This window comes from Columba livia (assembly GCF_036013475.1).
Source record: "Columba livia isolate bColLiv1 breed racing homer chromosome W unlocalized genomic scaffold, bColLiv1.pat.W.v2 SUPER_W_unloc_5, whole genome shotgun sequence".
Lineage (NCBI taxonomy): Eukaryota > Metazoa > Chordata > Aves > Columbiformes > Columbidae > Columba > Columba livia.
The window spans coordinates 4,178,258-4,196,519 of record NW_027043000.1 but is presented as its reverse complement, the minus strand read 5'-3'; the positions used below and the strand labels follow the sequence as shown (position 1 = coordinate 4,196,519).

The 18,262-nt window shown below is 43.7% G+C and overlaps 1 protein-coding gene across 1 annotated transcript in view; it reads left to right on the top strand.

The window, feature by feature from the left end:
- LOC135577512 (uncharacterized) overlaps positions 1 to 18,262 on the top strand; it is a gene marked incomplete at its 5' end in the record, with an annotated part of 207,135 nt that overhangs the window by 120,865 nt on the left and 68,008 nt on the right. The window contains one exon of the mRNA XM_065047647.1: positions 17,865 to 17,873. Within this exon, the coding sequence (XP_064903719.1) occupies positions 17,865 to 17,873 (9 nt within the window). The remainder of the gene's footprint in view (positions 1 to 17,864; positions 17,874 to 18,262) is intronic.

Here is an 18,262-nt window from a genome sequence, read left to right as displayed (position 1 = left end):
TAAATTACAGATCTATATTACCTAGGTGTGCTATTTGACTCTTTATCTCTTGAGATTTCTAAACCAAGCCTGAAAGTTCATCTCCGAGAGAGACTATGGTTTAGCTGAAATAGGATTCAGAGGCACGATGCAAAAATGATACCATTGCCAGCTCTGGAAGGTCAGGTTAGGATATCATGATATGTTTCCTCTATTCTTTAAAGTCTATAAATCTGGACCCACAATCCAGAACATTTGTGGAAAGACAGGGTACATCAGCATGTGGCTTACGATGTGTATTTATCTTTAAAATTTAATGAAATATGCCCGTGTTTGGGTAGAGAAGCCATTGGAGTAGCTTCTTCCAGAGGAAGATTGCACTCTGAGCACCGTCAAAGAAGTTTTCTGTTAACTTCTGAGGGCTTGGTTTTTTTAATGTTTTTGTTTTTTTGTTTGTTTTTGCAGAGCAGAAGATTTTATTTCCAATCGTGCATAATGTAGAAGGCGGAACGGTTTCTTAACAGAAAAAGTGAATCACATGACTACATTTATCTTTTTTGAATACCTACATTGAAATAGCCCTCAGCGTAGTCTAAGGAGCAATGTAAAACATTGTTCTTCAAGAAAAGTTCTTATGTGAGAAAATATCCTTTGCAGTATATGCTTATTTCAGATGTTATTACTTTGGAAAATTATTTTTACATTAACTGCCTTAGATCAATGCTTAAGAAAAAATTTAGTGGATTAGCATCTTATTTGAACATGAAGGAGCAGGTTAGTCTTGATTAATATAACCTTCCATCTGAGTCCAAAGGTGATATAGACTCTTAACTATTTAGAGCTTTATCATAATGAAGAGAGTTGATGAGGAGAAATTTATAGAAAAACACTGAAAATTGTGGGAATTCTTCCACTTTATACCGTTCTTGAGGTTGTAATTAACATGATGAAAAATCGCATGAAAATGACACTATTTTAAAGTGGACATAGCTTTGGCATCTGCCAGCAACTGAATTTAGAGACCACACTCATCAATACGAGTAGAATCAAAATTTCTCATCGATAAACCAAAAGGCATGGGTCCATCACATTTCACTGAAAACCAGGATATATAATAGAACTAGAACTCCTTTTGGTAAGTGATGCATTCTATCATCTGTAGTCTGAACTGTGGCTTAAAGCAGGGAAGACATAGAGTTTTATGAAGTGGAGACTGCAATTCATGTGTTTGAAAGTAAAGGTTTTGTCACAAGCCCAGGGAAGGAGAAGGACTCAAGCAGTTATAGCGACTGGATTGAGTCATTCCATTTGTACGATCAAGTGAACAGAAGAGTCCCGGGGCCATCTGATAGGAGTCTGCATCTCAAGAGGAGGCCTCTTGTTCAGCAAAGAAGGATCTTGTACTAAAAGAGAAGCTGGGGAGAGTGGGAGATACGCATTGTAATACTGGAGACAGTTGCTTAGTTTCTCAGCTAAGAGCATGAGGAGTAAATCCGAGATCTGCAGAGGATTCAGAATGAAATGCTTATTAGCCTGAACAAGAAGCTTACAAGGAATAAACTCCTTTGGAGATAATTAGGGGCATAATGGAAAGGTGAACACTGAGAATGCAGCAAAGGATTTTTGGGTTTGTGGTCCTGGTGGTGTGTTAATAAATCTGCTCTCCAAGAGCAAATCACTGTTGTACAGTGTCAGCTTTGACTGGCTATAGAAGCAAAGTCTATTGGATTGGACACGAGCTTGGTATGCTCTTTTGAGCAGCCTGCAACAGAATGGAAGCTCTCTTCAATAGCAAGAAATTATTTGCTGCAGGCTGTAAAATCCATTGTGAATAGAAAGGACTTCTTACTTCTCTTTCTTGTCCTTTATATCAGTGTTACATTAAAAAACTTAGTGAGCCAGTAGCGTGCTTAACGTGCTGTTATTCGGGATGATAAAGACAAGGACAAATCAAGTCCAATTTTAGAAAGATGGGACATAAGGTAATATTATTCCATCCACATCTATTGTGCACAAAGACATTTCCTCTTCTTTTCAAAGTCCCCAAGCTATAAACTGCTGGGTGCATATTCTGGGAAAGTATCTCTGACTGCTTGGCTACTTATGTGATCTTTGGTAAACATATGCTGCTGATGTCTCCAAGGTAAGAACCTATGTCAAGTGGACATGTGACTTGGCTGGGAATAGCTGTTGGTATTTAAGTGCTTGGAGAAGGTAAATGGAGTATTATTAAATATTGACGTGCACAGCTGTATATGAAGGAGTAAGTCTGCTCAAATGGAGTCAAGCAAACAGTAGTGTTTGGCTAAAGGCTAACATGATTGAGTAAAGCTGACTGAGACAACACTTGACAAAGTAAAAAAAAAAAAAAAAAAAGAGCTTATGAGGTAGTATTTTGTTTGTTGTTTTAGAGAACAACAAAGAGAAGCATCCTAAAGTAGGCATGAAAGACAACTCTACCTTAGGGAGGAAAGGCATGCTTAGAAAGAAGAGGGTAGGTCTCGAATTTCTTTCTTTGAGCTTAGCTAAGTCTTCCTAAGCTTGATAGTAGTGTAGAGAAAGGGGGGCAGGGGAGAAGTATGTTATGGATGTAGGGGGGGTTGTTGCTTTTTTTGTTTGTATGTTTTTGTCTTGAATATACATTGTGCCATCTACAGAGTGGAATAGTTAGAAAACCTGGAAGTGCCTGTGTTCAGTACTCATGTTCTAGTAGATGGTAACTCACACTTACTGTGAAGTTCCTTCTACATGTGTGTTTATCCATCAGTGGTATATATGAAATTGGAAGGTTTACACTAAATTTTTGAGGAAGGAGATATGTGGCAGCAGCCAGACAGGTTAGATATCTGTATCTAACTTTTGTGATGAGATAGCAGTGTTGCCATGGAGCATGGAGCTAAGGCAGTGGCTGACCAAGGAAAGATTATAATAGTGCTGAGATCCCAAGAGAGGAAGTGAGACAGTTTCCAGAAGCAATACAGTTATCAGAATTTTTATATTTAAAGGGCTTTTCTGGTTGTGGATGAAGCATGGAAGGATGGAATGTTTTACTGTTGGTGTCTTAAAAAGGTAACAACACCCTTAGCAGTTGCCAGCAGGCTCTTCCAAGCCTGGAATTTGCTCTACATGAGCAGAAACCTCAAGGGAAAAGAATTTTCAGCCTTATTGACCTGTAAGCAGTTTCAGAGTTTTTTCCTTTCCTTTCCTCTACCCTAAGAAATCAAAAAGCTGTCTTGAATCCTTCCTCTCTGTTTTCAAAGAAGAAAGTGTTTTCTATGCCACTGAAAGAAGACTTCTGGGGACTAGCTTAACTCTTGCTCCGAAAATGAGCGTTGAAACTAAATACTATATTTTTCAAGTGTATTTAAAGAAAATGCAAATTTAACAGGCAGCTGGCACAAGGCTTCAATGCATTGGACTTGATAAATCTGCACCTCTTATTTATTTAGCAAGTAAATCTTGGGAGTTATGCACAGGTCCATGTGGTGGGTTCGATAATCAACGTCTAGGATACCTGCAGACTGGTCCCTGTTTGCGTGGAGACAGTGTGCCACAAAGTCTGTGTTCGTTAGTACCTGCTCTATCTATGCGTCGCTCCACACGCGTGTGAGTCCATGTCTTTCTCTCCACGAGCATGTGAGTTGATTTTGTTGCACAAGTGCATCTGCGCTAGTATTGAGCTCAGCGGAGTGTCTGTTGACACTTGGTGTGCGTTGTCTGTGCCTGTGTGTAACACAGCGCAGTCATGATTGCTCAAGAGAACAGAGAAAAGGGAAACCATCTAGGTAGAGGCAACAAAGGAAAGCCGAGGCAGGATTGACGTTTGCTAGACAGAGACGGATTCCCTGCGCTGATATTTCTCAGTTACACGAGAAGAAAGCTGACCGGTAGATCGACCAGAGAAATGTTTCCGAAGAGGGCATTTAGCGAATGAATAGCAGTGTGCGCGGCTTTCAGGAGTGTGCCTGAAAGGTGCCCAAACCAGCACAGCCTGTCGTCAAAAGCTAGTGCCTATGTGACTGCATTGATGCACGTTCCCGTGTCTGCGAGTGTATAGACGGCTGTTTCATGTTCACACAAAGGCAAGTGGTCCGGTTTTTCTTCTGTGCGTGCACACGCGACTGCGTTCTCACTTCCTGACAGAGGTAGGTGTGTGCATGCAAAACTACGTGGTAAAACGTGTCTGCATATGTTTTGGTAAACAATCGAGTGTTCGTGTTTAGGCAGTTGCAGACGTCTCCACAGATCCAGTTCTGAAAGCCCCGCACCCCAGGACTTGAATGTATAAACAACCAATTGCACCCGTGTGCTCAATCACATATTCAGAGGGACGTCTTTAATCTCACAGAAGCACGAACGTATTTGCGTTCAAGCATATATCAGAAACAAGGTGTGAACAGAGGAGCTGCTGGTATTTTCTCTGTTCGGTGTGTTGCAGAGCATTCTTTGTAGAAGGCACTAGATGGCAGCAAAGACCGTGAAATAATTAACCTCAGTCTAACCCTAGGTATTTGCAATTGTTTCTTACTATAGATGCATTGGATGTTAAAAATTCCCCCAAATTGTAATGAATCTGCAATAATTGTGTGAATACAAGCATCACAAGAGCATCCAGTTTTTGGAGCACTTATGGAGCGTGACAAAGCCAGACAGAGACTGACAAAGCCCCACAGAGCCCAACAGGGCTTGGCAGAGCCTGATAGAAGTCGACAGGGCCCGACAAATCCTGACAGCACTTGACAGCAAACAGTGGAGTCTGGCAGGGCCTGACAGAGGCTATCAAAGCATGACAGAGCCTGAAAGAGCTCAACAAAGCATTACAGAACCCAACAAGGCCCAGGAAAGCTTGAAAGACCCCAACAGGGACAAACGGAGCCTGATGGAGCCCGACCATACCCAACAGGGCTCCACAATATCCGACAGAGCCCTACAAATCCTGTCATGGCCTACCAAAGCCTGATAGACCCTGCCGAAGTCTGACAGAGCCCGACATATCCTGAATAAGGGAAGAAAGCCTGACAAAGCCCGGCAAAGCTTGACAGAGCCTGACAGGTGTTGACAGAGCCTGACTAAGCCTCACAGTGCCTGACAAAGCTCGACAGGGCCCACAGAGCCATGCAAATCCTGACAGACCGCAACAGAGAACAACAGATTTCCACGAAGCTATATCGAGCAAGTCAAATCCTGACAGAGCGTGACAGGGCCCGACTGAGTAGGACAGAGCCCATAAAGCTGGACACAGTTTCACATTGCCAAACAAAGCCTTACAGAGTCCCACAGAGACCAACAAAGCCTGACAGAGCCAGAGGATCCTGACAGAGCCCAGCAAACCTGACAGGGATAGACAAAGGCTGACAAGGCCTGACAGAGCCTGGGTGCTTGTGGAAAGGTTTCTGCCTGTTTTTCAGTGAGGAATTGTGGTGTGTGTACGTGGACAAACAGAAGGCATAGCAACTAGGTTCCAACACTGCAGAAGGCAGAAGGCAAGATTTCCCACGCTCTCTCTTTCTCTCCCTATAACTATTAAACGTTGTAAGGAACTGATCTTTTACTTATGTGACTGTGTACTAGCTGCGGTTCCAGTAACATGGAGAGTTCGATCACCTGAGACATGAATCTCTGTTGCGCTTTGTCAGGCACTTTTTGGCTTAGTCGGGCCCTGTCAATACCTGTCTGGCTCTATCAGGCTTAGTCAGGCACTTTTGATCCCTGTCATACTCTGTCAGGATTTGTTGGGCTTTGTCGGGTTTTCTTGCCATTATTCAGGCTTTGTTGGGCTCTGTCGGGCTTTCTTAGGGTCTATCGGGCTCTGTCAGGCCATGTCAGGATTTGTAGGGCTCTGTCAGATTTTGTCGGGCACTGTAGGGTATTGTCGGGCTCTGTCAGGCTCCTTTGGGGTTGTTGGAGTCTTTCAAGGTTTTTTTGGCCTTGTCGGGCTCTGTAATGCTTTGTTGAGCTCTTTCAGGCTCTGTCATGCTTTGATAGCCTCTGTCAGGCCCTGCCAGACTCCACTGTTCGCTGTCAGGCACTGTCAGGATTTGTCAGGCCCTATTGAGTACTGTCGGACTCTGTCAGGGTTTGTCACACTCCATAAGTGCTCCAAAAACTGGACACTCTTGTGGTGCTTGCATTCACAGAATTATTGCATATTCATTACACTTTGGGGGAATTTTTAACATCCAATGCATCTATAGTAAGAAACAATAGCATAAACCTAGGGTTAAACTGACGTTCCTTATTTCACGGTCTTTGCTGCCATCTAGCGTATTTTAGAGAGCATACAGTCTGTTTCGGTGGGGCTTCTGAGGAGCTTCAAGTCTCAGCTGATCGACCTCTGCACGTTAGCAGCTCTCCTGGAACCGCAACAGGTACACAGTTGCATAAGTAAAAGATTGGTATCTTACTTACAACGTTTAATAGTTTTGCACAGTTACATGTGGTGGGCTCGACTATCAACGTCTAGGATACCTGCAGACTGGACCCTGTTTGTGTTGAGACAGTGTGCCTGAAAGTCTGTGTCCGTTAGTGCCTGCTGTATCTATCCATCTCTCCACAAGCATGTGACATGTCTTTCCCTCCACAAGCATGTGAGTTGATTTCGTCGCACATGTGCATCTGCGCTAGTGTTGAGCTCAGCGGAGTATGAAGGCTTACCTGTGAGAACGATGGGAGTAAAGGAGTATCCGGAGATGTTAAGGATGTACCCATGAGAGAGAAGAGAGTAGAAGAGTAACAATGATGATAGCAAAATCAGCCAGTGAGATGTTACTGCTGTAACTTGTAACCAATAATGAAGAGACACATTAATTGGTAAAACTGTATAAAAATGCACTTGTGGCAATAAAGGGCATCTACTACTTTCATCCTGGAAGAACTTGGTGTATGTCATTTGTCCGTCTCAACCACAACATATGGTGACCCCGACGTGATCCTGCATGAAGAGGATCTCGCATGAAGAAGAGACAGCAGTGAAGCTGTGACAGCCGGAGACGAGCTGTGGAGACGGAGCCCGGTACAGCTGATAGAGCAGCAGGGGGGAGCTGCCGAAGATCCGGATCCTTGAAAAGACACCACGCCAAGAGTTGGTGAGCTACCGGGAACAGGGGGGGTGGAAGTTATCTAAAGAAGATGGTATTATATTATCTACATGGAAGTTGCTTCTGAAGAAGCAGGGTATTAGCCTTCTGGAATTGACTTTTACGAAGGACTAAGTTACTATGGGGCAAAGCACTAGTGAAAGATCCAAAGCAGCAACTGAACTGTTAATAACATGGCACTTGTTGCTAGAGACTTTGAGAGGATTAAAAGAGCAACGGGAACATACAGAGACAGTGGAGGGGGGTGGCTTCTCTGGACTAGATTTGGAAAAAAAAAAAAAAAAAAAGCACTGTTCCAAACCCCGAACCCACCTGTTACTAATGATTCTCCAGCACCGTTCAAGTCCACGTTATCTGATGACTCGGATGAAGATGAGGGTTTGCAGCATATTCTTGAAAAGTCAAAAGGAGTATGTATACAAGTTGCCCCGAGATCAGATAAAAACCATGAAAGACTCAAAGCAAAATTAGACCTATGCAATGTATCAGCGATAGATCATTTAGGACGGAACTATGGGGATTTGTTGAAAGGGGTGGGTATCCCACAGCTCTTGGAAGAGACACTAATTGGCACACCACAACTACAGGCACTGATAAGTTTCTGAAATCCTGAGGCAGTCAACAGACCTCGCATATCAAGCTATAGTAGAGGTGTCTGAAACCAACAAAGCAGCCAAATCGTTTATAACTACTATCAGAGTCCCAATGAGAATTACATGCAATTTATTGACCATCTTCAAGAGGCCATCAATAAGCAGGTTGAAAACTTAGAAGTTAAGGAAGCATGGGTGTTGAGATTAGCAGTAGAGAATGCTAATGTTTGCTATCAACATGTTATTTGCGAGTTTTACAGTACATATTACATGCTTCTGTGTATTGCCTCTCTGAAAATCAAGCAGCTTGTTAGGAATGTGAGTTAATTGTTTCACGGGTTGCTATTAGACTTGTTTCTTTGTGGTATAAGTACACCGTAAAAAACCTTCTCCCCACTTTTCCCACTCACACTGCAAGCAGCCCTGTGCTTTTCCCCCCTCCCTCCCTCTTCTCATGGCTTTTACTTACGAGATGGGGTCAGAAACTACTGTTTTCAGTTGTGTTCCTAAGAGATCGGTATTGGGAGGTGTTTTAAAACATAGGAAAGCACTTGGAAATATGAGGAAGGAAGACCTTGTGAGATGTTGTAATTAAGGGTGGCTGCTGTATAAGTTAAATGATTGGGAAAAGTGTTCGGAGAATAGAATCTTGAAGTATAACACTTTGTTGCAATTCATGTTGTTTGTAAGGCGAGAAGAGCTGGACAAAATAAATCTCTACAAGAGATCATTAAATCATTTCAGACAGTTTTACAGGCGGAATGGTTTGAATTTCAACAAGCTGACAGAGAATTAACTGATAACACACAGGTCAGAAAACTTGTTAAAGTCTGCAAGATGCTTTCCTTATTAACCTGTTTTCTTTGTAGGTATCTGTTTGTTACAGTTTTGGTAGGTCTTTGTTATATGGTACGATAAGTTCACAGACTGTTAAATCATGAGAATCTGTTGACTCAAAATGTGCATTTTGTGATAATACAGAAGATCATGAGTAATTTATTTTTTTACTGCGTGAATGTGATGGTAAAATTTTTGTGTGTAGTAGCTGTTACTTTTCTTTCTAGAATGCTAGATTTATTCCGGTATCCAGACTTGCACAACTCTGTGATAGGCTGTGTCTCATCTCGATGTGCTGGATTTGGTTCTTTTGTATGCACATCAAGTAAAGAATCCCGGTTTTGGAATAACAGTTGCAGCACACCAGATGAGACACTAATAAAAGCCTTGCCCAGTCCAGCTTGTTGCTGCGGGGGGGCGGGTGCCGATTGGGCTCCAGCGCACATTGACCTGTTTTGTCAGGGAGACCCAGCGGCACCTCTACCTGGCTGAGCAGTGATCGGCCCAAAGGTGCAATGCAAAAATCGAGATATTGTCTTGAATAAGTGTAACTGTGATCCATCTGCATATTTGAACTTGGTATTTGGTTTTCATATCTGAGCTCAGCATTTTAATTTGCATATTTCTATTTGGTACTAAAATAATTTTGTTTGGGGAGATAATTACAAAATGGAAACTGGTTCCACTGCTAAAATTCCACCTTGCTCCCCCTAGGATGCATCCTTACACATTACAGTAATTGCTTATATTGTTATCTAGTAATTTTGAGACCAGAAAAGAACTTAAATTTTTAAACTCTGCTTTGCATTAAAACAAACAAACAAACAAACAAAAACAACCACCAACCAACCAAACACCTAAATGCTATGTTGGATGTGAACTTGGTATTGTATGAGGTTGTATTTAAAAGCTGCTAGAATATGAACTGATTTGGATTTAGGAAAATGGATTGATGCTTAATATACTGTTTTTTGACATCTGTGAATTGTAAAAGGTAAATGGAGCTGAGGAGTGTGGCTCATTTGGAAAGCTTTAAACTAGGCTCGAAGGGGGATGGGGTTGTAGCTGGGCTTGTCCCAGTGGGGCAGCATTCTAAAACTGATGAGGACCGGGTGGCCTCCTATGCCCCTAGGGAGAAATTGGTGTGCTCTGCTCGCTCCCTGAAATGCCTGTACACCAATGTGCGCAGCATGGGGAATAAGCAGGAGGAGTTAGAATCCTGTGTTCGGTTGGGAGATTATGATCTGGTGGCAATTACAGAAACATGGTGGGACAGTTCACATGACTGGAATGTGGTCATGGATGGCTATGCCCTTTTCAGGAAAGACAGGCCAGCCAGGCGTGGTGGTGGAGTTGCTCTCTATGTGAGAGAGCAACTACAATGTGCTAAATTCTGCCCAGGAGTGGATGACGAGCGAGTTGAGAGTGTATGGGTCAGGATCAAGGAGCAGGCTGGCAGGGGTGACACTGTTGTGGGCGTCTATTACAGGCCACCAGATCAGGCTAAGGAAGTTGATGAGGCCTTCTATGGGCAGCTGAGAGTGGCCTCACAGTCACAGGCCCTGGTTGTTGTGGGGGATTTTAACTTCCCTGATGTTTGCTGGAAGGACCATTCAGCCAGCCAGCCACAGTCCAGGAGGTTCCTCCAGTGCATTGATGATAACTTCCTCAGATGGTGGAGGAGCCGACTAGGAGAGGTGCACTGCTGGATCTCATCCTCACTAACAAGGAGGGTCTGGTCGAAGTAGTAAAGGTTGAGGGCTGCCTGGGTTGCAGTGACCATGAGATGGTGGAGTTTAGCATCTTGTGTGGCAGGAACAGAATAGCAAGTAGAATTGCAACCCTGGACTTTACCAGGGCTAACTTTGGCCTTTTCAAGCAATTGCTGGGGGAAATCCCATGGGCAAGACTGCTTGAAGGAAAAGGGGCCCAAGATAGCTAGATTGCATTCAGAGATTGCTTCTTCCACGCTCAGGATCAGAGCATCCCCACACATAGGAAGTCAAGGAAGGGAGCCAGGAGGCCTGCGTGGTTGAATAGGGATCTGTTGGGTATGCTCAAGCAGAAGCGGAGAGTTTACATGTCATGGAAGCAGGGGCTGGCCACTTGGGAGGAATATAAGGCTGCTGTTAGAGGATGTAGGAAGGCAGCTAGGATAGCCAAAGCCTCCTTAGAATTACAGTTGGCGAGAGGGGTCAAGGACAGCAAAAAGAACTTTTTCAAATACATAGCAGATACAACTAACACCAGAGGCAATGTAGGCCCACTGATGAATGGGGTGGGTGCCCTGGTGGCAGAAGCTACAGAGAAGGCAGTATTACTGAATGCCTTCTTTGTCTCTGTCTACTCTGCTGGAGGCTGTCCTGGGGAGCCTTGTACCCCTGAGACCCCGGATGAAGCCAGGTCAATGGAGGAGTTTGCTTTACTCGATGAGGACTGGGTTAGGAAGCAATTAAATAGTCTGGACATCCATAAATCCATGGGTCCAGATGGGATGCATCCGCGGGTGCTGAGGGAGCTGGCTGAAGTCATTGCTGGACTGCTCTCCATCATCTTTGCCAAGTCTTGGGAAACGGGAGAGGTGCCCGAGGACTGGAGGAAAGCAAATGTCACTCCAGTCTTCAAAAAGGGCAAGAAGGAGGACCCGGGTAATTATAGACCGGTCAGCCTCACCTCTATCCCTGGGAAAGAAATAGAACAGCTTATCCTTGGTGCCATCTCAAGGCATATCAAGGATAAGAGGGTTATTAGGGGCAGTCAGCATGGCTTTACCAAGGGTAAGTCATGCTTGACCAACCTCATAGCCTTTTATGAGAATGTAACAAGGTGGATGGATGATGGCAGAGCGGTGGATGTGGTCTACCTTGACTTCAGTAAAGCCTTTGACACAGTCTCCCACAGCATCCTCACAGCTAAGTTGAGGAGGTGTGGTCTAGACAATAGAGTAGTGAGGTGGGTTGCAAACTGGCTTAAGGAGAGAAGCCAGAGAGTGGTAGTCAATGGTGCGGAGTCTAGTTGGAGGCCAGTATCTAGTGGAGTGCCTCAGGGGTCAGTACTGGGGCCAATATTATTCAATATATTCATTAACGATTTGGACGAGGGAATAGAGTGTACTATCAGCAAGTTTGCTGATGACACTAAGCTGGGAGGAGTGGCTGACATGCCAGAAGGCTGTGCTGCCATCCAGCAGGACCTGGACAGGCTGGAGAGTTGGGCGGGGAATAACCTGATGAAATTTAACAAGGGAAAGTGTAGAGTCCTCATGTGAACAGGAACAACCCCAGGTTCCAGTATAGGTTGGGAAATTACAAATTAGAGAGCAGTGTAGGGGAAAGGTTCCTGGGGGTCCTGGTGGACAACAGGATGACTATGAGCCAGCACTGTGCCCTTGTGGCCAGGAAGGCCAATGGCATCCTAGGGTGTATTACAAGGGGGGTGGTTAGTAGATCGAGAGAGGTCCTCCTTCCCCTCTACTCCACCCTGGTGAGACCCCATCTGGAATATTGTGTCCAGTTCTGGGCCCCTCAGTTCAAGAAGGAAAGGGAACTGCTGGAGAGGGTCCAGCATAGGGCAACGAAGATGATTAAGGGAGTGGAGCACCTCCCTTATGAAGAAAGGCTGAGGGAGCTGGGTCTCTTTAGTTTGGAGAAGAGGAGACTGAGGGGGGACCTTATTAATGTTTATAAATACATAAAGGGTGAGTGCCACGAGGATGGAGCCAGGCTCTTCTCGGTGGCAAACAATGATAGGACAAGGGGTAATGGGATCAAGCTGTAACACAAGAGGTTCCACTTGCAGCTCCACTTAAATTTGAGAAGAAACTTCTTCTCAGTGAGGGTGACAGAGCACTGGAACAGGCTGCCCAGGGAGGTTGTGGAGTCTCCTTCTCTGGAGACATTCAAAACCCACCTGGACATGTTCCTGTGCGACCTCACCTCCAGCAGGGGGATTGGACTAGATGATCTTTTGAGGTCCCTTCCAATCCCAAACATATTGTGATAGTGTGATAACTCTTGAGCTGGTTGGAATTGTGTATGAAGTGTGTTATGGTTGGAGTGAAATGGGAGAACAAAAAAGCAACATATCCCAGGCCTGTGCCTGAACATGGATTTCGGGCCTGTGTGAAGCTGCAAGATAAACTCAGCTCATTGCAATCGAGGAGTTTGCCAGAGCCTCCCACTTCGTACCAGTGATTACGCCAGCTGCGTGGCCTTGGCTACATCTGAACTGCAGCAAGAAGACAAAGAAGAAAAGAAAATGGAAAAACCTGTTTGCCCGCTGCTAAGTGGAGAAAGGTGGGCTTTACTCACCCCGCTCTATCTCTTTTTTTTTTTTTTCCTGGAGTATTGTAATCCATCCTTGTTGTGGCATCGCGTTGCTTCTCTGCTTTGAATCAGGGGTTGTTGGTGTTGTTTCTTTTTGCTTCTGTCTTTTTTTCCTAGGTTTTGACACATCTGGGGAGAGAGCTCATCATTTTACCTCCTTGCTGAGGTCGGTCTTTTCACACTGGTCAGCTTTTGGGGGTCAGAGTGCTCAGTGCTTCTCTGGGTCAGACTGGTACTGATTTGGGTGTGGAGTGGAGCCAGGTTGGTTTGATGTGGAGTTCGAACTGATCTGTTTTCATGCTGGGCTGGAGATCCTGCCATCTCAGATGGGGGCAAGAGGGAGGTTTTATTCCCCCCTCCCCAGCGATGTTACTGCTAGGCAACTGTCATACTGAATGAAGGAGTCTGAGGGTTGAATTTTAAAGGCATTGCCAGTGGATCCATAGTTCTAATGAAGCTGGGAAATTAAACCAAAATTTTTTTTTTAATAGACTTATTCTGTGGTAATTAGTTGTAAGAGACTTCTCAGTAAATTCACTGTACTAGTTTTTGAGGCCATGGGAGAGAATGAAAGAAAGGCTGTTTTTTGGGACCAATAGAATGCCAAATTCGGAACAAAGTTTTGATACATGAATTCTTGTAGTTGCCAGAAAGTCCTATACCTCTCTTGGGTCAAGGTTTGTTAAGTAAATTGTAAGCTCAAAGAATGCTTTCTGAGAATTCTGTTTAGTTGCATGGCCTACAAGAAGCTGCTTGGATGGTGCAGATCTGCTTGCTGCAAGTGAGAAATCCCCAAGGAAATTTCGAATGCTGTATTTCCACTAGTATTAACAGCCAAAGTATCGGTAAAGCAAATACTACACTGATAGAACTGAAACAGAACTTCGATCCGGTAAGGGAAAACAATATCCAATAAATATGACAGCCAAAATGGTGTTAGAAACTTTGAGGAATAAATTTATGGCCAGCTTAAAAGCTAACTGTATTTGATTGGACTTGCAGATTTGTCTGTTTATAGCTACAACATAGAAAAAACCTATTAACCTATTTATAGCTACAACATAGAAACAACCTAAATTTAAGTCTTAATAGGCCATGATCCTTTTGTCATACATGTAGCATTTGTGAAATTTAATTTTGATTTTTTATTTGCAATCTACATCCTTGTAAATTACATTAGCTGATTTTTTTTTAACAGTACAGCTTTTGGCATGGCTAAATGTAAGTTGATGCAGAACCTGCAAGTCTTTAACATCAGGTCACAGATCATACTTGTAGTGGGTCTGATCCTACATACTTGCACAGTTTTTGTTGATGGTTCTGGGAAGTCTCATAAAGCTGTAGTGGTCTGGCATGAAGATAACAATTGGCATCATTCTGTAAAAATTATTGAAGGTTCAACCCAATTAGCAGAACTTGGCGCAGCTTTACATTACTTAGAGCTTTTTAAGGAGGAACCTCTAAATTTGATTTGTGATTCTGAGTACATAGTCAAGGTCCAACACACACATCTGATTCTGAACTGTTTTGGTTTTTTTTTTTAACAAAAAGGGGGGAGAAGTAGGGAAAACACCACAAACCCAATTGTCAAAAGCATTGTATGTGATGAATCACTTATATCCAAGTGGTGTAGCCTAAATTTGCCCTGTGATGAAACACTTTGCAAGTATGACCCAAAACCATGCTAAATCAGAAAGAACCTACATTAGTTATGGTCAAATCACTAGTTAATGGTAATTGGAAAAGGCCACATCAATTGATAACCTGGGGAAAAGGTTATGTTTGTGTCATTACAGGCCGAGGATCGAAGTGGATTCCTGCGAAATGGGTTAAGCCATGGCTGAATAAAGACAACAAAGACTTAACGGATGCAGAAGGACAGGAGGGAGATAAGTTGTGAGGACTGTTTCAGATGTAAACCATGGATCCTAATTCAGTGTTATAGATGCTCACAGACCTGGTGGTCTAGAAGCCTATTAGCAAGCAGGTGGTGTACCTTCTGTGGAGAATGGCAATTTGAACAAACAGCAGGAGAGCCAAAAGGGTGATATTACACTTAGATAGTCAATGCAAAAATGAGGTAAAATTATGAGACATTCCTACCATAGTGTCTACTGCACTCTTCCTCCCTAGTCTAGCAGCTGGTAAAGCTTTAGGAGACATATCAAAGTTAAGCTATTGGTCTTTTAAACAGGCTAATCTAACTTCTGAGATACTAACTCAATTAATAGTAGATGTTGATGGTATTAGGCATGTTACCCTTCAAAATTGTGTTGCTAGAGATTTTTGTTGTTATCATAAGGACATCGTTGTGATGAATTTAAGAGCAAGATGTTGTATTAACTTGTTTAATCATTCTGGATCTATTCATAGTACTTTAGACAAACTAAACCAGCACGTTAATAAGATTGTCATAGTAGAATTAGGGTTTGACAAATGGTGGGTAATTGTTTGATCTTTTTTATGTAAGGCTTAGCTACATTATATGTAACTGTAATCATTGTTGTTAATCATATGTTGTATGCTGCAGTGTATTTCAAAGATGATTCAGCACGTTGTAAACAAGGCCTGGCTGGTTCAGAAACAAAAAGGGTGAATTGTGGGAGATTTGAGGAATTTTCTTGAGGTTGTTGTGTGGATGGCTTTCTAATAGATGGAGATTTATTTCTGAACTAGCCAAAGGAATCTCAAGGCCAGCTCCAAGGCTGAAAAACAGCACCTGCTGTGGGAGTGAGGCCTCAGGGCCTCAAAAAGATGTAAATCAACAGACCTATTAGCAGTGAGACTCGGGCGCATGGACGGCTCGTGAACATGGACAATATTCAATCAGCTAATGCATGCTTGGAGCATGGACACGTGATCAGAATATAGTTGCATATATAAGGAGGCTTGTTTCTGTAATAAATGGCTTTGCTTGAATTCCTATCGAATTGTGTGGAATCCATGAGTTTTCGCCCTCGCAAGCCTCGAGCAGGTGCTGGACACAATCCCAGAGGGGTGAAGGCACACACCGACCAGCAGCTGAGAAGGTGGGGCGCTGCTCGGTGTAAAGGAGCACGGCATTTTCTGGTGAATTAGTGAAGCGTTTCCTTCTTGCTTTGCAGGCTGCCTTTGGAATCAGATGAGCACTTGCGCTGAGCTGGGCTAGAGGCCAGAAAGAGCGTGGGGCTGGGGACTTGTCCCAAGCACTACAGTCATTTTGTTTCTTGCTGTCTTAGGTGCCATGAGTGACAAGGGCTTCAGCATCCACCTCTGGAATGAGCAGGTGAATGGAATGCCATGGGAGTTTTGCGGAAGTGGCAGTTGTGGAAATAGTTATCACCGACGGATGCGATAATTATTGCTGGCACTGACTGGCTCTTCTTGCTGTTTTTTTGTTGCTGTTGCAGATGTTTGAAAGGAGTCTGGTGACTGCAGGAAGATGCCCACTAGACGATGCGGTGTTTCTTTTTGTTGCGGATGGATTCAGACCCATGCCTCTCTGAAAGCTAAGTGAAGGGACCAGGGCAGGGGAGGCGCTGGGAATTGCAGGGAGAGGTTTTAAAGTTGGTGTAGGGAATGGGATGGTCCAGGTACAGTCCCGTTTCGCCACATAATTAGCTGTGCAGCTACGGTATTTTACCTGTATTTTCGCCACATTTTTAGTTGTTCACGTACCTTATTTTACCTGAACATTCACCACATTTTTAGCAGTGCACATGCCTTTCTTCACCTGTATATTCGCCACATCTTTATTGATGCAGCTGCCGTATTTTACCTGTATATTTGCCACTTTTTTAGCAGTGCGTGTCCGGTGTTTCACCCGTATATTCGCCACATTTCTAACGGTGTAACTTTACTTTACCTGGATGTTCGCCACATTTTTAGTGCTACAGCTACCGTATTTTACCTGTATATTTGCTACATTTTCAGCAGTGCAGCTACCGTATTAAACCCGTATATTCGCCAGTTTTTTATTGGTGCAGCTGTCTTATTTTACCAGAATATTCACCACATTTTTAGTGGTGTGTATGGAGATATAGCGGAAGATCTGGCAAGGAGGTTAGTTAAATGTAAATACGCTCAAGTGACTTGCACCTGTCTGTAGAAAAAGCACATAGGTCACACTAATTGTTTTACTGACCTTGTGTGCTTGATGAGTAGAACCACTGTGTTAGATAACGTAGGCCTGTGAGAAACTCTAGGCACCTTATCACTATGTCTGAGATTCCTGCTTTGTTTTGAGAAAGAGCGGGAGGCTGCGCCTGCCTGAAGCCTTGAAATACAGGCGAGCTCAGTGGCCCAGTGATCTTCCAGCAGGGCTGAATTCACCAGCGCCTGCCTCCCCGCTTGTGTCACCTCTGCCTGGGAGCTTAGGTGTGGCTTCGGAGATCCCCCAGTAGAGAGGTAACTAAAATAAAACTTGCTCTTTGCAATGCATTCATGGCCTCTGGCTCTTCTTGCAACGTGCCTGCGTATGTGTACACACAGTGTGTGTACCGTATTTTACCTGTAAATTCACCACATCTTTTGCAGTGTAACTACCGCATTTTAACTGTATATTCGCCACAATTTTAGCGGTTTACGTACCCTATTTTACCTGTGTATTCGCCACATTTCCAGCGGTGCAGCTACCGTATATTAACTGTATATTCGTCACAGCTTTAGCGGTGCAGCTACCATATTTTGCTTGTATATTCACCATATTTTTAGTGGTGTAACTACCGTATTTTTCCCATATATTCACCAAATTTTTAGCGGTGCATCTACTGTATATTTCCTGTACATATCCACATTTTTAGTGCTGATGCTACCATATTTTTCCAGTATATTCATCACACTTTTAGCGGTGCAACTACCGTATTTTACCCGTATATTCGTCACAATTTCAGTGGTTCATGTACTGTATTTTACCTGTATCTTCATGAAATTTTTAGCAGTGTAGGTACCGTATGTGGCAGAATGCAACCCCCCCTCTCTCCCCCTCCCTCCTTTGTCAGGGATTGGCTCAAGGAGCACAGACATGAGTCCACCAAGCAACTGTACGAGCAGAGCCCATTTTAGTTGACATAAGTAGGCCTTAGTTAGCTTGTCTATTAGGCCGTGGGAAAGGGGGGAACGGAAAAGTACTAACTAAGGCAGGGTCAGGATATTTTTGAAGAGATAAGAGTCAGAAGAATGTGGGATGCGCATAGCTAGCTAAACCCAAGTAGGTGGAGTAAGTAAATGTGCTTAGCCTGTTAGATAGAGACAAGTATGCATAATTATGGTATTTGGTATAAATGCACGCTATCTCGGGCAATAAAGTTGAAGTATGCTTTATCACTCATATTGAGTCGGCTGCATTTCTTCCTCCGTCCGCTCGGGTCTGGAACTCTGATGGGACTTTTCTCTGCAATTGGCGCCCGAACAGGGGACCTGAAGCGGCGGATAGAAACAAAAGGCGCCGGGA